The sequence below is a fragment of the Ovis aries genome, chromosome 17 (assembly GCF_016772045.2).
Source record: "Ovis aries strain OAR_USU_Benz2616 breed Rambouillet chromosome 17, ARS-UI_Ramb_v3.0, whole genome shotgun sequence".
NCBI lineage: Eukaryota > Metazoa > Chordata > Mammalia > Artiodactyla > Bovidae > Ovis > Ovis aries.
The window spans coordinates 66,372,537-66,395,512 of NC_056070.1; the positions used below are offsets into that span (position 1 = coordinate 66,372,537).

Genomic DNA, 22,976 nt, shown 5'->3' on the forward strand with positions numbered 1-22,976 from the left:
CTCCGGGAATCAAAGGAACTGACAAGCAGGGACACTCCTAGAGAAACCCTCACCAGCTCTGGATTCCGCGTCAGCACACAGGCTCTAGAGTTCCAATCTCAGCTCCACCACTTAACAACTGTGAAACCAGGCAAGGCATTGATTACCTTTCCTGAAGCAAAATGGTTGTGATAAAATAGGTAAGCAATTAAAACTGTACCTGGTACATAACAGATGCTTAGGGAGTGTTAGCTGCTAATTTTACCTTTTATTTTCTCTCACTCTATCTGTATGATGAAAAGACCTAAGCTCAGTTCAGTTCAGTTCAGTCGCTCAGTAGCGTCTGAGTCTTTGTGACCCCATGGACTGCAGCATACCAGGCCTCCCTGTCCATCACCAACTCCCTGAGTTTACTCAAACTCATGTCCATTGAGTCTGTGATACCATCCAACCATCTCATCCTCTCCTCCCAGCTTCAATCTTTCCCAGCATCAGGGTCTTTTCAAATCAGTCAGTTCTTTCCATCAAGTGGCCAAAGTATTGGAGTTTCAGCTTCAGCATCAGTCCTTCCAATGAATATTCAGGAATGGTTTCCTTTAAGATGGACTGGTTGGATCTCCTTGCTGTCCAAGAGACTCTCAAGAGTCTTCTCCAACACCACAGTTCAAAAGCATCCATTCTTCAGCACTCAGCTTTCTTTACAGTCCAACTCTCACATCCATACATGACTACTGGAAAAACCATAGCTTTGACTAGATGAGCCTTTGTTAGCAAAGTAATGTCTCTGCTTTTTAATATGCTGTCTAGGTTGGTCATAACTTTTCTTCCAAGGAGCAAGCATCTTTTAATTTCATGGCTTCAGTCCCCATCAGCTGTGATTTTGGAGCCCCCCAAAATAAAGTCTGTCACTGTTTCCACTGTTTCTCCAACTACTTGCCATGAAGTGATGGGACCAGATGCCATGATCTTAGTTTTCTGAATGCTGAGTTTTAAGCCAACTTTTTCACTCTCCTCTTTCACTTTCATCAAGAGGCTCTTTAATTCTTCTTCACTTTCTGCCATAAGGGTGGTGTCATCTGCATATCTGAGGTTATTGATATTTCTCCCAGCAGATTCCAGCTTGTGCTTCATCCAGCCCAGCCTTTCTCATGATGTACTCTGCATATAAGTTAAATAAGCAGGGTGGCAATATATAGCTTTGTCATGCTCCTTTCCCGATTTGGAACCAGTCTGTTGTTCCATGTCCAGTTCTAACTGCTGCTTCCTGACCTGCATACAGATTTCTCAGGAGGCAGGTCAGGCGGTCTGGTGCTCCCACCTCTTGAAGAATCTTCCACAGTTTGTTGTGACCCACACAGTCAAAGTTTTTCACACACTCAATAAAGCAGAAGCAGATGTTTTTCTGGAACTCTCTTGCTTTTTCCATGATCCAACAGATGTTGGCCATTTGAGCTCTGGTTCCTCTCCCTTTTCTAAATCCAGCTTGAACATCTGGAAGTTCACCAGTCATGTACTGTTGAAGCCTGGCATGGAGAATTTTGAGCATTACTTTGCAGGCATGTGAGATGAGTGCAGTTGTGCGGTAGTTTGAGCATTCTTTGGCATTGTCTTTCTTTGGGATTGGAATGAAAACCGACCTTTTCCACTGTGGCCACTGCTGTTTTCCAAATTTGCTGGCATATTGAGTGCAGCACTTTAACAGCATCATCTTTTAGCATTTGAAATAACTCAACTGGAATTCCATCACCTCCACTAGCTTTGTTCATAGTAATGCTTCCTAAGGCCCACTTCACATTCCAGAATGTCTGGGTCTAGGTGAGTGATCACATCATCGTGTTAATCTGGGTCATTAAAATCTTTTTTGTATAGTTCTTCTGTATATTCTTGCCACCTCTTCTTAATACCTTCTGCTTCCGTTAGGTCCACACCATTTCTGTCCTTTATTGTGCTCATCTGTGCATGAAAATTTCCCTTGGTATTTATTTTCTCGAAGAGATATCTAATCTTTCTCATTCTGTTGTTTTCCTCTATTCCTTTGCATTGATCACTGAGAAGGGCATTCTTATCTCTCTTTGCTGTTCTTTGGAACTCTGCACTCAGATGGGTATACCTTTCCTTTTCTTTTTTGCCTTTCACTTCTCTTCGTTTCATAGCTGTTTGTAAGGCCTCCTCAGACAACCATTTTGCCTTTTTGCATTTCTTTTTCTTGGGGATGGCCTTGATCACTGCCTCCTGTAGAATGTCACAACCTCCATCCATAATTCTTCAGGCACTCTATCGGATCTAATCCCTTGAATATATTTGTCACTTCCACTGTATAATTGTAAGGGATTTGATTTAGGTCATACCTGAATGGTCTAGTGGTTTTCTCTACTTTCCTTAAGTCTGAATTTAGCAATAAGGAGTTCATGATCTGAGCCACAGTCAGCTTCCGGTCTTGTTTTTGCTGACTGTATAGAGCTTCTTCATCTTTGGATGCAAAGAATATAATTCATCGGATTTTGGTATTGACCATCTGGTGATGTCCATGTGCAGAATCTTCTCTTGTGTTGTTGGAAGAAGGTGTTTGCTATGACCAGTGCGTTCTCTTGGCAAAACTCTATTAGCCTCTGCCCTGCTTCATTCAGCATTCCAAGGCCAAATTTGCCTGTTACTCCAAGTGTTTCTTGACTTACTACTTTTGCATTTCAGTCCCCTATAATGAAAAGGACATCTTTTTGGGTGTTAGTTCTAGAAGGTCTTGTAGGTCTTCATAGAGCCATTCAACTTCAGCTTTTTCAACATTACTGGTCGGGGCACAGACCTGGATTACTGTAATATTGAATGGTTTGCCTTGGAAACGAACAGAGATCATTCTGCTGTTTTAGAGGTTGCATCCAAGTACTGCATTTCAGACTCTTTTTGTTGACTATGATGGCTACTCCATTTCTTCTAAGGGATTCTTGCCCACAGTAGTAGATATAATGATCATCTGGGTTAAATTCACCCATTCCAGTCCATTTTAGTTCGCTGATTCCTAAAATGTCGATGTTCACTCTTGCCGTCTCCTGTTAGACCACTTCCAATTTGCCTTGATTCATGAAGCTAACATTCCAGGTTCCTATGCAATATTGCTCTTTACAGCATCAGACTTTACTTCCATCATCAGTCACATCCACAGCTGGGTGTTCTTTTTGCTTTGGCTCCATCTCTTCATTCTTTCTGGAGTTATTCTCCACTGATCTCCAGTAACATATTGGGCACCTACCGACCTGGGGAGTTCATCTTTCAGTATCCTATCTTTTTGCCATTTCATACTGCTTATGGTGTTCTCAAGGCAAGAATACTGGTTTGCCATTCCCTTCTCCAGTAAAGACCCAAGAGGCATTGTTAATGTATACACAGAACAAGGGACTTGGAGTCAGGATGTGGGTCTAAATTCCCATGGTCCTGAATTAAACAAGAACCTACAGGAAGCCAATTACTTGGGAAAGAGGTCTGTGTCTCTGTATCCCCAATGACATGTCTTGTCCATGTGCCAGACAGATAGATACTACATAACATGCACTCAGGAAAGGATCTAGAAAGTGAGGTTTTAGTAGAGGAGAAGGCCAGAGGGAGCAAGTCTTAGAGATTGAAGGCCCACTATGGAGCAGAGTGAGGCAAACACGGAGACAAGATAAACCATTCTGAGCCGGGGTCTGAAAATGTACTTGCTTCTGTTTATAGGTCAAAACCAAAAATAAACGTAAGCCTGGCATCTCTGTAGCCGTGTCCACAGCTTTACAGCAGACTTTATAAATCTGTAGTTACTTTGATCTCGAGGGATTGATGCCAGTGGATTTACTTCAACAAATGGACCCTACCACGTGGCTTCTGGAGAAGGAAACTTTGTGGATTGTCATGGGGTCACTGAGAATACAGGCTCTGATCAAGTGATCAGAGTGTATGTGTCCCCTAGAATGGGGCGAATGGAAATCTTCAATAGGATGTCCTGAGAAGATCGAAGCATCAATCCTGTGATTTCTGCCAAGGTGCATAACCTGAATGGACCCATGAGGATACATAAGACAAACCCCCAGTAAGGGGATTTGTATAAAACAACTGCTCTGGGGCTTCCCTGGTGGTCCAGTGGTAAAGCATCCGCCTGCCAAGGCAGGAGACGCCGGATCGATCCCTGGTCCTGATCCGGGAAGATCCCACATGTCGTGGAGCAACTAAGCACTTGGCATCCCGGCTGCTCAGCCTGTGCTCTAGAGCCTGGGAGCCGCAACTACTTAAGCCCACGAGTCCCAGAGCCTGTGCTCGAGAGCAAGAGAAGCCGTGGAAATGAGAAGCCAGCGCACCTCAGTTAGAGTAGCCCCCGCTCTCCACACGAGAAAAGTCCTGCAGGAAAGACCCAGCACCGCCAAAACTAAATCAATGTTTTAAAAGAACTGCTCTGCAACCTCCAAAAGTGCCAAGGGAGTGAAAGGTAAAGAAAAACCCTAGAACTGTTCCAGACGAAAGGAAACTGAAGGGACATGACAACTAAAAGCAACAGATGCTTCTGAACTGGATCTTTTTGCGATAAAGGAAGTTTCTGGGGCAGCTGTCAAAACGCCAGTGCGGTCTGAGGGCTCCACGGTGGTGGCGCGTCCAGGTTCGTTTCTTGCTTTTGACGATTGTCCTGTGGTTACACTGGAGAATGTCTTTGTTAGTTGGAAATACTAGCGTATTTACGGGGTGATAGGACATCACGTAGGCAACTTATTCTCAAATGATTAAAAGAAAAAAAAATGTCTTCTCCCTGAATATTCATTGGAAGGGCTGGTGCTGAAGCTGCAATATTTTGGCAACCTGATGGGAAGAGCCAACTCAAAGGAAAATACCTTGATGCTGGGAAAGATGGAGGGCAGGAGAAGGGGGCGACAGAGGATGAGATGGTTGGATGGCATCTCAGTGGACACAAGTCTGAGCAAACTCCGGGAGACGGTGAAGGACAGGGAAGCCTGCACACTGCAGTCCACGGGGTCACAAAGAGTCGGACACGACTGAGCGACTAGAAACCATGACAACAATGTACTTAGATTTTTTTTTTAAGTGAAGTTTCTGGAGTAAAACGTCAAGGACCCAAATAATTTCCACTTTGTTTCTTAGACCTGGGCAGGTTGTTTCACTTCTCTACACTTCAGTTTCCCATCTCTATTGGCATATTATTTTCGTTTGGCTGGATAGCAAGTGGGATCTTAGTTCCTTGAGCAAGGATCGAACCTGCACCCCCTGTGGTGGAAGCACGAGGTCTTAATCACTGGACAACCAGGGAAGTCCCTTCCATCTCTAAAATAGGGATAAACCTTGTATTGCTCTGAAAGGCAGTTCCCAGGGCCAAAATAAAAAGCGGGAGAGAGCGAGCTAATTAATGCACGTAAGAAGCTCCTGGCTCAGTCAGATCTACTTTGATTTAGAAGACAATCGCAAATCTCTGCATGGACGGTCTCGAGCCTCAAGGACAAGTGGTTTTTCCAGATTTTTGGACTCAAGTGCACACAGCCTCCGGAAAAGCCAGGAGGGAGGTGGCCAGAGGTTTAGTTTGAGGATTCGCAGATCCAGTCTGGTCTCCCAGAATTCCCCAGATAAAACCCTTCATTTGGGACTCAGGGGATCCAGGCCTATGTCTAGATTCCCAATGAGGTGCTCAGACATGTAGCCTTCCCAGGAGGGGTTGCCAGGCAACAAGGTTCCTCAGCAGAAGCCTGGCAGGGCTCTCGACCCTCATTGGTCCTTTTCTTCCCTTTTCACAGAAGAGGCAGCAGAGGAGGCCACGCCCTACGGGGAGGTACCAGGGTCACACAGGGTGTTTAAGGGCGGTGCCTGCCCCATCCCACATCGATTCTATCCACTTACACGTGAGCGACTAATGCATAGACTGACTCCTGTCTGTTCAGGGTCACAAAGAAAAAAAGCTCTGCACATGTCATCTCTTCGATTCCCCAATCTTCCAAGGTAATTTCTGTAATATTTCCACAGGGGTCCACACTTCTAATCACCCGCTTAGGCCACTCACACCATACGGAACTGTTTCTATATTGCCTTCAAAAGATTTTGGGGTGGGGGGGGGAATCCTGAGTTACAACTTTAAATAGGTTGGTACCATAGAAACAATCTGTAAATGGCATTTCAAAGACGATATATTTAAAGTCTAGCACAAGTCCCTTTTCTGGGACACTGACATTCTACAGTGGCACATGGCTGAGTCGTAATTTGAGTTCTGTCACAAAAATATATATATCATGTCCTGAGCTTGGCAGAACCGAAGACCCAGATGAGCTGAGACTAGCAAATGTGGTTTCCTTTTAAGTGTTTCTTACAGATGGCTTCTCCCCTACTTATCTTTCAAGCATCTGTGAGCACTGTCCTGAGATAGCTGAGAGGAGGTTCTGCAGGCCTGGGGCGTTACTGTGTGGCAAGCATCCTCAAAAGGTGATAAAGGTGAGGTGAGCGCCAGCTCCAGGTATGTCCCTCAACTGCGTGGCATCTGCTGGCGGAGGCAGGGGGTGGAGGCAGCTGTCACGTAAGAAGTCTGGCTATCCTGAGACCGCCATCCGCAAGAAGTCCAGACTGGCATGTGGAGAGAGTACACGAGAGTGATGCCTGCAGATCATCCAACACCTGAGCCCAGGCACCAGACACCCGAATGCAGGACCCTACAGTGGACCATCTGACTAGGGTGACAAGCCCCGGCCACCATCTGACTCCGAGGACCACCGGGGTTGCTCTAGTTGACTCCCAGAGCTGAGAGGTTGCACAAGGCATGGTTTTAAGTCCCAAAGCCAGGGGCCGGTTAGTCACACAGTGAGGGACGGGCGGAACCATGAATGAGCCTGGATGCCTTCCGGGACACTGACACTCCACAGCGGCACGTGGCTTAGTCTGAATTTTCAGTTTTTGTCACAAAAGAACACATATCGTGGCCTGAGCTTGACAGAACGGAAGATCCAGACCAGCCTGAGATGGGCAAAAAGTAGCTGAGATCACGCCCCTCGAGGGTCATGAGCTTCCTGGGCCCACGACTCCGGTAGCAGCCCATCCCACTGCCGTCTCAAGACCGGGAAGACACGAGCTGCTTCCCTCTGTGAGCTCATCACTTCCCAGGCATCACACCCACCTCACCCACCAGCCCCTCCCAATAAACCCAGGAAGTTCTAACTTCCCCCTTTTACAGATGAAGAAACAGGGGCCCAAGCCACATAGCTGGTACTCTGGCCCGACTCCAAAAAGCCATACCCCACGCCACTGTGAGTCACTGCCTTCCCGAAGCCACACTACCGTCATGGGAATGCAGGAAAGGGGGTGTGAGCAAAACATTTAACCCTTAAGGATAAAAAACTGTTGAGCCTGGTTGATCCCTAAGCATTTGGGGGATTGTCAAGCCAAGGACCAACTCAGCAGGTTTGGAGAAAGTGCAAATGCTGCAAATGACAAAGAAAGGAGGGGACCAGCTCCTGGGAGCTCGCCTCCTGCAATGGAATGTCCTTTACTAAAAGGAGTGTCTTTGGACACGTAGGACCCCGGCCCACCGAAGGCCAGAGAGTCTATGCTAATCCTATGGTTTATAGGGGGAAGGTCTTGGGTCACGCTGTCATCATTCGGCCTCTTGAAGGGCTGGAGACAAGAGTAACTAAGGTCAGTTGCCCCATGCCTTCGTGACTGATGCCCAGTAAAAAAATGCTGGCCACCAAGCCGCAGGCGAGCCTTCCTGGCTGGCAACACTTCACACGTCATCACATACCCTTGGCAGAAGTGAGCGCGTTCGCTTAGACTCCGCTAGGAGAGGGTATCTGAGGGCTTGTGTGTAGGCTCTCCCGGACTTCTCTGCGCCTTCTCCCCCTTTGCTGACTTTAGTTTTGAGTATTTATTTGGCTGTGTCAGGCCTCCATCGCAGCGTGCGGGATCTTTCATTGCACTGCCGGGCTCTAGAGTACGCAGGCTCAGTAGCTGTTCTGAGCTATGTGGGATCTTAGGTCCTCAAGTTCCCACGGATCCAACCCGCCTTCCCTGCATCCCAAGGTGCATTCCTAACCACCAGGGAAGCCCCTCCTTGCTGATTTTAATCCACGTCTTTTCACTGTAATAAACCATTAACTGTGAGTCCACCAGGTTTGCGCAATTCCATGAGTTCTAGCCAACTGCAGAACCCGAGGGCGGCCCTGGGATTCCCCGACGTGGGAGTTCAGCTTTGCCCTTGCATGGGCCTATTCTCCAGCTTTTGCTCTTCATCAGTCCACATGACAAAACTCAACACAGAGGGGGAAAAATCTATTCACTCTCTAAAGTCAGTGTTAAAGTTGCTCAGTCGTGTCCGACTCTGAGACCCTGTGGACTGTAGCCCACCAGGCTCCTCTGTCCAAGGGATTTCCCAGGCAAGAATACTGGAGTGGGTAGCCATTCCCTTCTCCATGGGATCTTCCCAACCCTGGGATGGAACACGGGTCCCCTGCATTGGCAGGCAGATTCTTGACCATCTGAGCCACCAGGGAAGCTCTCTGTAAAGTACGGCACAGACAAATGAATCCCTGTTCAGTTTATTCAAATAATATATATATATATATAATTTTTTTTTCCTCTGTGAAACTGAGTAGAACCAAGGAAGAATAAAAGAAAGCCTCATATATTAAATTCTTAAATAGATTCTTTGACTTCAAAAGTAAGGGTCAACAGGAGAGGCGCAGGCGGTGGGCCCTGACCCAGACACAAAGCCGCCACAGCAGTCCTGTGAGTTGAGGAGGATGGCAAATCCATTTCTTAAAAAACCAAAAAAAAGTTCTCGAGGGGAAAAATATAAAATAACCTAAGTTTCAAAAGCTGGACTACTTTTACACTCTTGGCTCTCTACCCTGGACTGTCCTAAGACAGAGTATCTCAAGGTTAAGTTTCCAATGACACAGCTTTTGCAAACATATATGCAAAGACGTTCCTCGTGAGCAGTCCTGTTTTGGCGGTTAATAGCAAGCAATATGCTTGGATTAGAGGTCCGATTTCCACTCGAATGCAGTTTCTCCTCTTCTGGCAAACAAAACCATGTGCCGAGATCTGAAAGGGGGGAAAAAAAAAACCAGAAATGGGCGTTAGGCCCCAGTCATGATTCCGAAATAGCTCTTGTGTATTTATACATGTGACGGCTGGACGGATGGTCTGCGTGTACTCACATAAGCCTGTGGGATTTTCCTATAGCATCCCAGATGGCCGGAGAGAATCTACATTTAAAAATGTCTCCTGGGTTCTTACCCACAGCTCAGCCTGCTGCCTCTCCACCTCGAAGATACACTTTCCTGACTTAACGAGGAGCAAATGGCAGTGATGAAAAGTGCCAGTGAATTTCTGGAGGGCAAGGGAGGAAGTGTGTTCAAGGGCAACTCCCTACCAGGAATTAGCTAAAGCACCCTGTCTCTGGTACCTCGTCTGAGCAGTAAAGCGGGGAACAGATCTGGCTTTCATCAAAGGTTCAGGATTCTACTAAAGAACCCGCAGAAAGAGAGCAAGGGGAATCAAGTTGGGGAGAAACCCAGAAAAGGCTGCTTTCAACACGAGGCTTCTTAGGGACAAAGCGGAAGTCCTGGATTTTAGCACAACTCAAGATGGGAACCCTGGTAACAATGGTGACTCAAGTGTCTCTCCAGCCTTAGGGTGCTGGTGCAAAGGGGATTTCAAGAAAAACAAACAAACATGCTAATTATTTAAAAAGAAGGCAAGGAGACTAAAAATAGGCTCGAGGCTAGAAGCTCTGTTACAGTTTGAAAGCAGCAGCAGAATAAATACCCAGGCAAGTTGGTCCTGGCCTCCGCGTCCCCCCAGGTTTCCTTGAGCCTGATCAGAGAAGCAGGAGTGTAAGGAGGCGAGTTCAGTGGCTGGAGCCTTAGCTCTGGGGCCCATGGACAGGGCCTAGCACTCCCACCCAGGCCAGCTCACTTCAACTCACAACCACCCTCGCAAGCGGAACAGGGGCGAATCCCCTTCTCCAGACAGGGAAACAGAGGCCAGCAGGAGTCCAGCCTGGAGTCCGTTCTGAAATATTCGACTTCCCGAGATCAGAACCTGTTCCCCCCCTCCCCACCCCGGCAAAACACGGATTAAAATCGTCTGTTAAAAGCAAACTCTGGGGGAGATGACGTTTGGCAGCTGTGTGACCTTGAGCAAGTCCAAGCCCTTCTCTGGGCTTTGGTTTTTCTCCTCCGTAAAATCAGGGACCTGCCTCCCAGGGATGCTGAGGATAAGAGGAGTAATGGCCAAAGAGGACCACTTGGGCCAGTGCAATGGGGGCTATTCTTAGACCAGAGCCGCCTGTGACTATTATTAGAACGTTAATTGCTTTGGGCCAACCTGATGCTGTTTATAGAAGCCAGGCTGCCAAACAACAGCCTGTGCAAATCAGTCTAGAGTCCCCCCATCACACTGGTCCTCTGTACCCCCTGCCCAATGACAGAGGAACCTGTTTCTTGTTGGTTCACCACTGATTCCTGCTGCCACCCAGATCCAGAGCTAGGAGACCAAGCCTTGATTCTATAGATAGCTCCCCAAGCCATCGCCATGGAAACCTAGCCAGCCTGGGTTAGTCCACCTGGGTAGCCTCTCCCAGACCCAGGGAGGCTCAGGAAGGAACAAGCTTTTCAGGAAAGCGGCTGGTCTCAGAAGTGGTGAGAGGCCCTGGGAAGTCCACAGACCTACCTGGAAATCATGAGCTTCCTAGGTGGGAGGAGGTGCTGTTCGGGTTCACCTGGAAGAAGACAACACACAGAGGAAGGGTCATGGCCAGGTGGGGGTGCCAGGGTCTCACTGCCCCGAGGTTCAGCCCTTAGCGCCACTGAATTGCGAACACACTCCCTCACTGAGCTACTGTGAACACGACTTGTTGTTCCACTGCTCAGTCGTGTCCAGCGCTTTGCGACCCCATGGACCGCAGCATGCCAGGCTCCCGCATCCTTCACCATCTTCCAGAGTTTGCTCAAACTCACGGCCATCGAGCTGGTGATGCCATCCAACACCTCGTTTTCTGTCGTCCCCTTCTCCTCCTGCCTTCAGTCTTCCCCAGCATCGAGGAACATGACATGACAGACCCCCTCCTATTCCCCTCTGCCTCACATTCTAGTGGGGAGAGCCTGCCTGCTCAGCAAACGCGTCTGTACGGAATTATTAAGTCCAGGCAACACAGTGGGCTGATGAGTGACGGGCGCTGGGGCGCCTTCAAACAAAGTGGTTCACAGAGGCCCCTGCAGAGGGATGATGTTTCAGGTGCGGTGTAACGAAAGATCTGGGCTTCCCAGGTGGTGCTGGTGGTGAAGAACATGCCTGCCAACGCAAGTAGGCATGAGAGACACGGGTTCCATCCCTGGAAGATCCCCTGGAGGAGGGCCCCACAACCCACTGCAGCATTCTTGCCTGGAGAATCCCATGCCTGGCGGGCAAGCAGCAGGACATAACTAAAGTGACTTAGCATGCATGTGCGTAACAAGAAACCTACGTCTTTGCCCTGGTCCAGGCACCAAGCTCCTAGAATGCTTGCAATCTCCCTAGTGATAAAAAGCGTCTTTTATCTGCAAATGAGATGACGGGGTGGTTAGGGCCCCCGAGCTTCAGGGTGGGGGCTTGGTCACCCATGATTAATGGGTTGGAAACTGCAGTGCCCGCTGCCCCTACCCACACCTCTGGAGAGCAATAAATAACAAATGGTCAGTGATTTAATCAACCATACCTACTTAATGCATGCATGCTCAACCGTGTCCGACTCTCTGCGACCTCACAGACTGTAGCCCTCCAAGCTCCTCTGTCCATGCGGTTTTTCAGGCAAGAACACTGGAGTGGGTTGCCGTTTCCTCCTCCGGGGGAATCTTCCCGACCCAGGGGTCGAACCCACGTCTCCGGTGTCTCCTGCACTGGCAGGTGGATTCCTTACCACTGTGCGACCTGGGGAGCCCACACGCCTACCACGTAATGAAGCCTCCAGAAACATTCCTAAAGGGTGAGGCGCAAAGAGCTTCAGGGCTGGTGGACAAGCGACAGAAAGGTGGGGGGTAGTATGGGCATCTGAAGAGGGGGTACTCTTGTGGGGCGGGGGCCCTTAACCTGAGGGGTTAGAGGCTATGTCTGGAAATCAGTGTCAGAATTTAACTGAGTTGTGCAACAGCTGCTTATCTGAGGTTATTGATATTTCTCCCGGCAATCTGGATTCCAGCTTGTGTTTCTTCCAGTCCAGTGTTTCTCATGATGTACTCTGCATAGGAGTTAAATAAGCAGGGTGACAATATACAGCCTTGACATACTCCTTTTCCTATTTGGAACCAGTCTGTTGTTCCATGTCCAGTTCTAACTGTTGCTTCCTGACCTGCATACAGATTTCTAAAGAGGCAGGTTACGTGGTCTGGGATTCCCATCTCTTTCAGAATTTTCCACAGTTGATTGTGATCCACACAGTCAAAGGCTTTGGCATAGTCAATAAAGCAGAAAGATGTTTTTCTGGAACTCTCTTGCTTTTCCATGATCCAGCGGATGTTGGCAATTTGATCTCTGATTCCTCTGCCTTTTCTAAAACCAGCTTGAACATCAGGGAGTTCACGGTTCATGTATTACTAAAGCCTGGCTTGGAGAATTTTGAGCATTACTTTGCTAGCGTGTGAGATGAGTGCAATTGTGCGGTAGTTTGAGCATTCTTTTGCATTGCCTTTCTTTGGAATTGGAATGAAAACTGACCTTTTCCAGTCCTGTGGCCACTGCTGTTTTCCAAATTTGCTGGCATATTGAGTGCAGCACTTTCACAGCATCATCTTTCAGGGTTTGAAACGGCTCAACTGGAATTCCATCACCTCCACTAGCTTTGTTCGTAGTGATGCTTTCTAAGGCCCACTTGACTTCACATTCCAAGATGTCTGGCTCTAGATTAGTGATTACACCATCATGATTATCTGGGTCGTGAAGATCTTTTTTGTACAGTTCTTCCGTGTATTCTTGCCACCTCTTCTTAATATCTTCTGCTTCTGTTAGGTCCATACCATTTCTGTCCTTTATCAAGCCCATCTTTGCATGAAATGTTCCCTTGGTATCTCTAATTTTCTTAAAAGAGATCTCTAGTCTTTCCCATTCTGTTGTTTTCCTCTACTTCTTTGCATTGATCACTGAAGAAGGCTTTCTTATCTCTTCTTGCTATTCTTTGGAACTCTGCATTCAGATACTTAGATCTTTCCTTTTCTCCTTTGCTTTTCGCCTCTCTTTCACAGCTATTTGTAAGGCCTCCCCAGACAGCCATTTTGCTTTTTTGCATTTCTTTTCCATTGGGATGGTCTTGATCCCTGTCTCCTGTACAATGTCACGAACCTCATTCCATAGTTCATCAGGCACTCTATCAGATCTAGGCCCTTAAATCTATTTCTCACTTCCACTGTATAATCATAAGGGATTTGATTTAAGTCATACCTGAATGGTTTAGCGGTTTTCCTACTTTCTTCAATTTGAGTCTGAATTTGGTAATAAGGAGTTCATGATCTAAGTCACAGTCAGCTCCTGGTCTTGTTTTTGATATGCAGATATGCAGATGACACCACCCTTATGGCAGAAAGTGAAGAGGTGCTAAAAAGCCTCTTGATGAAAGTGAAAGTGGAGAGTGAAAAAGTTGGCTTAAAGCTCAACATTCAGAAAACAAAGATCATGGCATCTGGTCCCATCACTTCATGGCAAATAGATGGGGAAACAGTAGAAACAGTGTCAGACTTTTTTGGGGGGGGGGCTCCAAAATCACTGCAGATGGTGACTGCAGCCATGCAATTAAAAGATGCTTACTCCTTGGAAGAAAAGTTATGACCAACCTAGATAGTATATTCAAAAACAGAGACATTACTTTGCTGACTAAGGTCCGTCTAGTCAAGGCTATGGTTTTTCCTGTGGTCATGTGTGGATGTGAGAGTTGGACTGTGAAGAAGGCTAAGCGCCGAAGAATTGATGCTTTTGAACTGTGGTGTTGGAGAAGACTCTTGAGAGTCCCTTGGACTGCAAGGAGATCCAACCAGTCCATTCTGAAGGAGATCAACCCTGGGATTTCTTTGGAAGGAATGATGCTAAAGCTGAAGCTCCAGTACTTTGGCTATCTCATGTGAAGAGTTGACTCACTGGAAAAGACTCTGATGCTGGGAGGGATTGGGGGCAGGAGGAGAAGGGGACGACCAAGGATGAGATGGCTGGATGGCATCACGGACTCAAGGGACGTGAGTCTGAGTGAACTCCGGGAGATGGTGATGGACAGGGAGGCCTGGTGTGCTGCGATTCATGGGGTCACAAAGAGTCAGACACGACTGAGCAACTGAACTGAACTGAACTGTGCCAACAGCTAGCTGGTGTCTAGACATTCAGGTTGTTGGTGCTGGAAATCACCCCATGAGCAAAGATCCAGAAGATGAAACGAGGCCAGCCCGGCAGAGGGAACAGCAAAGCCCTGGGAAGGAGAGGGTGTGTGGCGTTTAGGAAGTGAGTACTCATTTTTTGCATGAGCTACAATTCTGATGTGCGAGCTGCTTTGTTTTGCTGGCTTCCAACTCTCCCATTTTCTTCATTGCACAAGGACATTTTGGATGGCTACACAGTATCCTAGGACTCTGTATAATGTACACACCACCATTACTCCACTGTTGCCTACGGCTGTTTTCGAATTTTACAGTATCCTGCATGAGGTCATGTGTGTATGGGGGGCGGGGACAGTGGAGGAGAAGAGGGTGGGAAGTAGGAATTTGATATACTCGTGGGGTAGCTCTCCTGAGGGCGGGACTGCTCACGATGACAAGCATATGCCACCCCTTTATTTTTGGTCCTAATAGAGCAAAACACACAGTCCCACACAGTGCAGGAGAGTGTAAGCTGGTCCAATTCTTTTGTAAGACAATTTTAGCCTTGTAGTTGAAGAGTCTTAACAAGGACTCTCCCAAGGACTTCCCCGGTGGCCCAGTGGTTAAGACTTCGCCTTCTAACGGTGCAGATTTTATCACTGGTTGAGAAGCTAAGATCAAATGCCTTGCGGCCAAAAATCCAAACCATAAATGAGAAGCAATATTGTAACAAAATTCAATAAAGACTTTAAAAACGGTTCACCCATTCCACTCCCTAAAAATGTATTCTAAGGGAATGAGTCCACAGAGCCCTCCACCCCTCACGCCACAGAAGAGAGGCAAAACCAGTACATGACACCATTCAAAATATCGTAAAAACTGCAAACCATTTCAGGATGACAGTTAAGTAACTGGAGGCAGAGAATGCATGGGGTCACGCAGAATGGCCACAGTAAAACCCCCAGGATGGAAAAATACCAAGAAAGCAAAACAAAGCAGCTTACACCATGCGACTGCAAGGAATACAAAAATGAATATCCAGGCAGGCCCCCCCCAAAAAAGCTATATGTAAAAATGAAAAGAGTTTCAGACTGTGGTTAATCCCCCCCAGTCCACTTCTGTTTGTTGTTCTTGTTACATCTTTTTTGAGTTAAAACAAATAACAAATTAGTACTGACTAATTCTGGCAACATTTTTCTTCACAGTGGCATGAGATGGCCTTCTGGTTCCCAGGCAGGGAGCATTGGACTCCACGCCAGAGGGTCGACATGCACGGGCCCCCAGGCAGTGAAAATGTGTGAGTTTGATAACTAAAGTGGAAACTGGTACAGGGTGGTTCGCCTTTTATTGGCGAACACTCACACACACACAAACTGAAACTACTGATTTTAGCATCAGGACAATTCATTAAAAAAAGAAGCACTTTCGGGACCTCCCTAGCATTCCCGTGGTTAACACTCTGAGCTCTCACTGCAGGGGGCTCGGGTTAGATCCCTGGTCTGGGAACTAAGATCTCACATGTGTTGGCACTGCCAAGAATTAATCAACTTAAAAAAAAAATTTTTTTTCTTTTAAAGGAACACCTGAGCACCCAAAGGAGGATGGTTGGATGGCTTAATGTCAGTCCCAGGAGCAGTTTTTTCTGACAAGATCCAGGGATGGATGCACGCAGGACACAGGGAAGGCGAGGCGTGGGGGACGCGTGTGGGGACACAGGACTGTATCATGCCTACGTCTGCACGCATACCTGCAGCATGGGACTCTCGTTTTTGGGTAGACTGATGAAACTTTTGCTCTGGGTTGTGGCTGTGTTTGGGAATGGCCACTTAAAATGAAGCTGAATTTAAGACTGGAGGCATGAAGTTTGACAGAAAGTCCCCACCAAATCCCTTTAACTGCGTTCAAGCCAGGGGGCAAGGGGAAGGACGGGGCTCAGGCAGAAGGGCTGCTGTGATGCGGCCCGGCGTGGGTCAGACGCTCAAGAGCCCCCAAGCGGTTCCCCATCCCCCCCTAGTTTTCTGATGGGAGAACCACTGGCTGCACTACAGCTGCGAAGTGTGTGAGGGCATAGAGCAGATGGGTGGTACTACAGAATTCCCCCTGGGGTTTCTGACCTGAAAATAGCCTTTCAGATTAGCTGGTGTTTTATAGTCCCCTTTCAAGACCTAGGAAAGAGAAAGAAAAAATCACTATTTTTAGAAATGATCAAAAACCAAAATTTAGCCCGTCATTTCCACACCCACCCACCTACCCATCCACCCTCCCAACTAACCATTTTCCATCCATCCAGCCTCTCACCCATCCATCCATTCATCCACCCACCCACCCACCCACCTACCCTTTCACACATATACCTATCCATCCACCTACCCTCCACCCCCCATTCACACCCCACCAACCCACCCACCCACCCATCCAACCATCTACCCACCAAACGCACCCATCCACTTAATCCATCTGCTCATCTATGCATCCATCCAACAAACATTTATTAATAAGCTCCTCCTAAACATTTATTAACAATGCTCCTGACATTATTCTAAGCTCTGGGGTTGGGGGTGGGGGTGGGGGTGTGCAGGGGTTTTACAACATTAACAAGACAAATTAAAATTCCCATTCTCATGCAGCTTCCACTTTAGACTAGGGAGGGCCAGACAACCCACAAATAACAGCCAAACACAAGGAAACAAGAACAGACCAAACCATGGGGAGCAGAACACGGGAAGCAAGAGGCGGGACTCGGACTGCCCGGGGGCTTCTCGTGAGTGACTGGTCCAACAGGGCCTCTTGGGACACACGGCCTCTGAGCTGAGCCCGAGTTCCAGGGAAACCCTGCCAGGCTGAGCTCTGAAGGAGAAGCTTTCAGACGGAGGGCACAGCGGGGCAAAGGCCCTGCAGTGGGAACCAGAAAGTTCTAGGCCTTCCCACTGTCCTCTGGAAATACAAGGCACTGGATAGACCAGTGCTGTCCAATAAAACAGGATGTGAACAACCTTGTAATTTTAAATATTTCAGTAGCCAGAGTATTTAAATTTTTTTTTTTAAGTGAAATTAATTCTAGTGGGGTTTCTTTGGGGGGAGGGTGGCAGGGGGTGGGGCTTGTGGTATCTCAGTTCCCTGACCAGGAATCGAAGTCACACCCTCAGCAGGGAGAGTGCGAAGTCCTAACCTCTGGCCTGCCAGGGAATTCCCTCTAGGGGTGCTTTTTTTCTATTTTAAACTTAACCGGATACATCCAAAAATTAATACTTCAACACGTAATCGATGGCGTTCAGGGCAGGTCACCCGTCAACACACCACTCTGGCATATTCACTGTTTTGAATTAAAATTGTTTAAGAAACAGTCATGCTGGAGAAGACTCTTGAGAGTCCCTTGGACTGCAAGGAGATCCAACCAGTCAACCCTAAAGGATATCAACCCTGAATATTCATTGGAAGGACTGATGCTGAAGCTCCAACACTCTGGCCGCCTGACGCAAAGAGCTGACTCACTGGAAAATAACCTGATAACTCACTGGAAAGACTGAAGGCAGGAGGATGAGATGGTTGGATGGCATCAATGATTCAACGGACATGAGTTTGAGCAAGCTCTGGGAGATGGTGAAGGAGAGGGAAGCCTGGCATGCTGTGGTCCATGGGCTTGCAAAGAGCCGGGCACGACTTAGTGACTAACAGCAACAGCGCCAGAAGGACACTCTGATCCTCCTTTGAGCCCCTGGGAGCAGGAGGTAAATCTCACCACTGAAAGATGCCCTATCCCCAGGAGGTAGAGAGACATCTTTATCATCAGACAAGGAGAATCTGTGTGAGCAAACCTCGCCTCTTCTCCGCTAACTTACTCCCCCAAGCCCAAGTGTCTCTGTCTTGTCAGCTCTTCACAAATGTATTGTTTCTCTGCCTAAAAGGGATGAAAGATGCCTGCTATGGCCCCTTCCTGTGAATCTATTTTTATGAGCCCTTGTATGTGTATTAAATTTGTTTTCTCTCCTATTAATCTGTCTTATGTCAATTTCATTATCAGGTCAGCCAAAGAGCCTAGAAGAGAAAAAGGGGAAAGTTTTCCTCCTCTACATAGTCAATATAAAAATGATTAGTGAGAAATTCTACATGCTTTGGGCGGGGGGCGGCGGGTATGAGTCCGTCTGGAGAAGGCAATGGCACCGTACTCCAGTACTCTTGCCTGGAAAATCCCATGGACGGAGGAGCCTAGGAGGCTGCAGTCCATGGGGTCGCTAAGGGTCGGACACGACTGAGCGACCTGACTTACACTTTTCACTTTCATGCATTGGAGAAGGAAATGGCAACCCACTCCAGTGTTCTTGCCTGGAGAATCCCAGGGACAGGGGAGCCTGGTGGGCTGCCGTCTATGGGGTCGCACAGAGTCGGACACGACTAAAGTGACTTAGCAGCAGCAGTCAAGGCTATAGTTTTTCCAGTAGTCACGTATGGCTGGGAGAGTTGGACTATAAAGAAAGCTGAGCACCAAAGAATTGATGCTTTTGAACTGTGTTATTAGAGAAGACTCTTGAGAGTCCCTTGGACTGCAAGGAAATCCAACCAGTCAACCCTAAAGGAAATCAACCCTAAATATTCACTGGAAGGACTGACGCTGAAGCTCCAATACTTTGGCCACCTGATGCTAAGAGCTGACTCACTGGAAAAGACCCTGATGCTGGGAAAGATTGAAGGCGGGAGGAGAAGGGGGCGACAGAGGATGAGATGGTTGGATGGCATCACCAACTTGATGGACCCGAGTTTGAGCAAACTTCGGGAGTTGGTGATGGACAGGGAGGCCTGGCCTGCTGCAGTCCAGGTCGCAAAGAGTTGGACACGACTGAGTGACTGAGCTGATGAGGACCTCAAACGCAGTGTGAGTTTCACACTTACACAGCACCTTCCCATATGGACTCATCACAGCTCAATGGCCTCACAAGCCTAGTGGCTGTAATGGATGGCATGGGGATAGACGGTCTCATTAGCACTGGGGTCCTTTCAGAATTGAGTGTACTGCCAGGACCCAGGACAGGAACATTCTGTGCCTTCAGCACACACACGTGCACACACACACTCGTACACACAAACACACACACCCACACCCGGCTTTCAATGAGGGGATTTATCTTCACAGCCACAGCAAAACCACTGTAAAGACCAAACAAGGTGTCTGGCGCTGGTCAAGACTTATGGAACCCCAAGGAGTAATGGGCTTCCCTGGTGGCTCGGACAATAAAGAATCTGCCTGCAATGCAGGAGACCCGGGTTCCATCCCTGCGTTGGGAAGATGCCCTGGAGAAAGGCGTGGCCACCCACTCCAGTATTCTTGCCTGGAGAATTCCACGGTCAGAGGAGCCTGGTGGGCTACAGGCCATGGGGTCGCCAAGAGTCAGACACGACTGAGCTATGAACACATTCAACATGTTCAGGGAATAAACCTCTTTGTGTTTTTGTTTTTTTGCCACCTTGATTATATTTTAAAAGTACACAAGGTCACAAAACTAGAGCAAGCTTTTGGCTTTATTTTTTTCACCTAATTCTGTTCTTACATCAAAATCTGCACCACTGGATATGTAAGCCAGAACCTTGAAACAGAAAAAAAATCATATTTGAAACTGACCCGCTCAACTCTCTACTTGCATATGTGAAGGGTCAAAATATTTCTTTTCAGAAGCACAAATGTAGTCACAAAAATCCAGTTAGGAATGAGGTGAAATGAGTCAGTGAATTCTGGTTCTCGTAACACTTGTGTCATTAACTAAGTTCATAGAAAACAAGAGTTCTTCTTTGGGGAGTCAACCTCTTTGGAAGAGATCTAGAGAACTTTCTCTAATTTAAACACACAAACAGCAGAGCTCCAAAGAGCTGATCTTGACCATCACTGCTCATCAACGTCTTTTTAAACAACACCCAAGGTCAGGTTTGACTCTGGGAGTTTCTGACCCACAGTCCGGGAACTGCCAGGGGGCTCTGCCTTTTAAAGAGACTCCAGAGAAGCTGCTGCTGAGCCCCTGGCTAAGAACGCAAGAAAGGAGAGGCCAGCTTTCTCTGAGGCCCTCGTCCCATCCCAGTTACCTCTCTCTCCTGAGAAGCACTTGGGGGCTGGATTTCAAGGTCACCACCAGCTACTGCGGCTTCTTTTTAACCCCTTAATGACTTCTGTATTATGAAATAGACATATATACAGGAAAGTATCTAAAACGCCTAGGTACAGTGTAAAGGATAATAACTATGGTTAAATAGTAAACGGTAAAATGAATAGTAAATATCAAACCAAAAATAATAACACAGTGATAAACAGCAATATCCAGGTTGCTCACACCCACTCTCTTCATGCAGTCTGGGTATCTACCTTGGATGTCTGAGCATTTTCACAAGTTTACAGAATCAGCCGATGTCAGGAGAAGAAAGAAGATCAATAGATGGGCTTACACTTCAAGGACAAGGGCAGAGCTGCCAACTCGCTGTGTGAGTAAATTCTCTCTCTTCCCTGGATGGGAAACTAAGATCCTGCATGCCACGAAGCACAACCGGAAATGAATATATAAACAGAAATGAAACCTTATGGGGGCGATAAAGGGACCCATCCTTGATTTATTCACACCCCGCCTCAACAAAGACTTGAGGGGCTTTACAAACAGATGAGCTGACAGCTAGGGAAGCAGAGGGGAAAGGACAAGGCCGAGAAGAGAGAGAAGATGAAATCAGCACACAGATGGGCCCACCAGGAGAGGCTACGGAGTGTGAGAGGCAGAATACCCACTGGTTTTGAGCTTCCTGGTGGCCCAAGCAAAAATGGGAATACAAGCAGTCATACGAAGACAGACACAAGCCAGCTGCTTAGCAATCAAGGGACTGAGTGTCTTCTCGGGTAGCAGGAGCCCCCAGCCCCGGCCGCATCTCCCCGTGGGCAGTGTACTCACCCGGTGTGTGTTGTTGATGACAATGGGGTCGGGGTTGCCATAGTTGGGGGGGTTTGCATAGGGGTCATAGCCGAGCCGGGCCAGCATGGGGGCAATCTGGGCCATGTCCCTCAACACATCCCCAGGGATGTGGCCAGTCCACTTGGAGAGAGCTTCCAGGTTCACAGGCTTGATGACCTGGTCTGTGGATCGTTCAATCCTGGGGAGAGAGGGCGAAATGGATGGGGTGTGGGCAGACCCAGGTAGCGCTGGGGCAGCAGGGAACGTGGAGGGGGGACCTGGTTCTTGGAACCCACTCGGCTCCCCTAAACTCTAAGAAAGTGGGTGAGTCATCTGGCCTCAGCATACCTGCTCTGTACAATGGGCTTAAGAGCTAGAGTGGGAAGCTGGCAGAAACACCATTTCAGTGGGGCTCAGACTCTTGATCTGTGTGACTTTTTATTTACATGACTAAGATGGACGTGACCTTGACTTCTTCCTTGACCTCTATGACTTTTTAAACATGACTTTTTATTTACGTGACTAAGATGGACTAAGATTTTGTTCTTGAGAAGTAATTCTAAAGCCTTAACAGTAAGGTGAAGAGCCCCTGTAGTCACCGCTCCCGGTCCATCAGCTGCCTGCAGGGCCCAACCGTGGCATTCTGGAGTGTGCCTCTTCTTTCGGTCTGCTTTCTGTGCTTTTAAAAGCAGAGTGGCTAAGGGGCCAGACTGCCTGGGGGCGGGTGCCAGCTGTGTGACCTCGGCAGAGTGACTGAGCCTCTCTGAGCCTCAGTGTCCTCACCTGTAAAATGGGAATCATTAACAGCACCTACCCTGCTGGGCTGTTCTGAGGAGTAAACAGGTTAATAATAAAAGAGCACCGGTGCATTCGGTGTTAGCGTGCACGCTCTCTCTCCCCCACACGTATATACATAGAAAATCTATGGTTTTGCTTGCAGATTTAAACACAGAAGTTATATGCTATATATAGTACCGCTCGGTAGGCTTTTTTTTTCCCACTCACTCAGTACCTCCTCCTTTTTCCATCCCCGAAAGGTGGCCCTGGACGTTGTTTCCAGTTTGCCGTTAGGATGAAAATGCCGTCATCTTTCACATGCTTTCTCGGTCTCCCAGATAACAGGCTTACCACCTCATCCGATCATGATGGTCTTACTGAGTATACAGTTCAGGGGCTTCACAAGCTGGAGGGTGGGGAAGGATCGAGGACCTGTTTCTAGATGCTTCCATCCCAACCAAGAGATAACTTGGGAACGAAAAACAGTACAAAAAGATGGAGCAAAAGGAACTGGGATGGGGAGGGAGGGAGACTGGGGAGCGAAGCAATGTGGACTGATGGGGGCGGGGCACGGAGCTGGGGGCTACAGACCGGATCCAAGTCTCAACTCTAGCCAGCGCGTCGAAAGATCTCAAGCGCTGTTCTAGGTATTCTCACCATATAAACATCTCTGCCACAAGCAGTCTCGCCCCACGACGATCACCCACAAAGGCTGTTTCGCCATAAAAGATAAAATCACATGCTGACGGTTACATGACGAGAGAAAATGATAATGTATCAGTTTCTACAGGTCCTTGGGTGACCTAATCTAAGCCAGATTCTATGAGAATTTTAACCGTGTTCAAGACACATCAGGAATCAAGTAACCGTCCCTTTTTGGGGGGAGATAGGTGGAGCTTGATTCTTCTTTTGCCTCTTTTAATTGAAGTACGGTTGATTTACCATGTTGTATTAATTTCTGATGTACAGCAAAGTGATTCAC

General features: G+C 47.7%; 1 protein-coding gene across 15 annotated transcripts in view; it reads right to left on the minus strand.

Moving 5' to 3' along the window:
- Nucleotides 1-8,506: 8,506 nt before the first annotated feature.
- Nucleotides 8,507-22,976, minus strand: part of TPST2 (tyrosylprotein sulfotransferase 2) — a 56,242-nt gene continuing 41,772 nt past the window's right edge. For 10 of the 15 annotated variants that reach the window (XM_042234761.2, XM_060400844.1, XM_060400845.1 and 7 more), the window contains one exon: nt 17,617-21,416. In XM_042234761.2, coding sequence (XP_042090695.2) covers nt 21,029-21,416 — 388 coding nt within the window. In that variant the 3' untranslated portion in view covers nt 17,617-21,028. Of the gene's footprint in view, nt 9,031-10,662; nt 10,712-16,414; nt 16,466-17,616; nt 21,417-22,976 lie in introns of those variants that run through there. The other 5 variants (XM_012097998.4, XM_012097997.5, XR_009596930.1 and 2 more) reach the window with 4 other exon arrangements.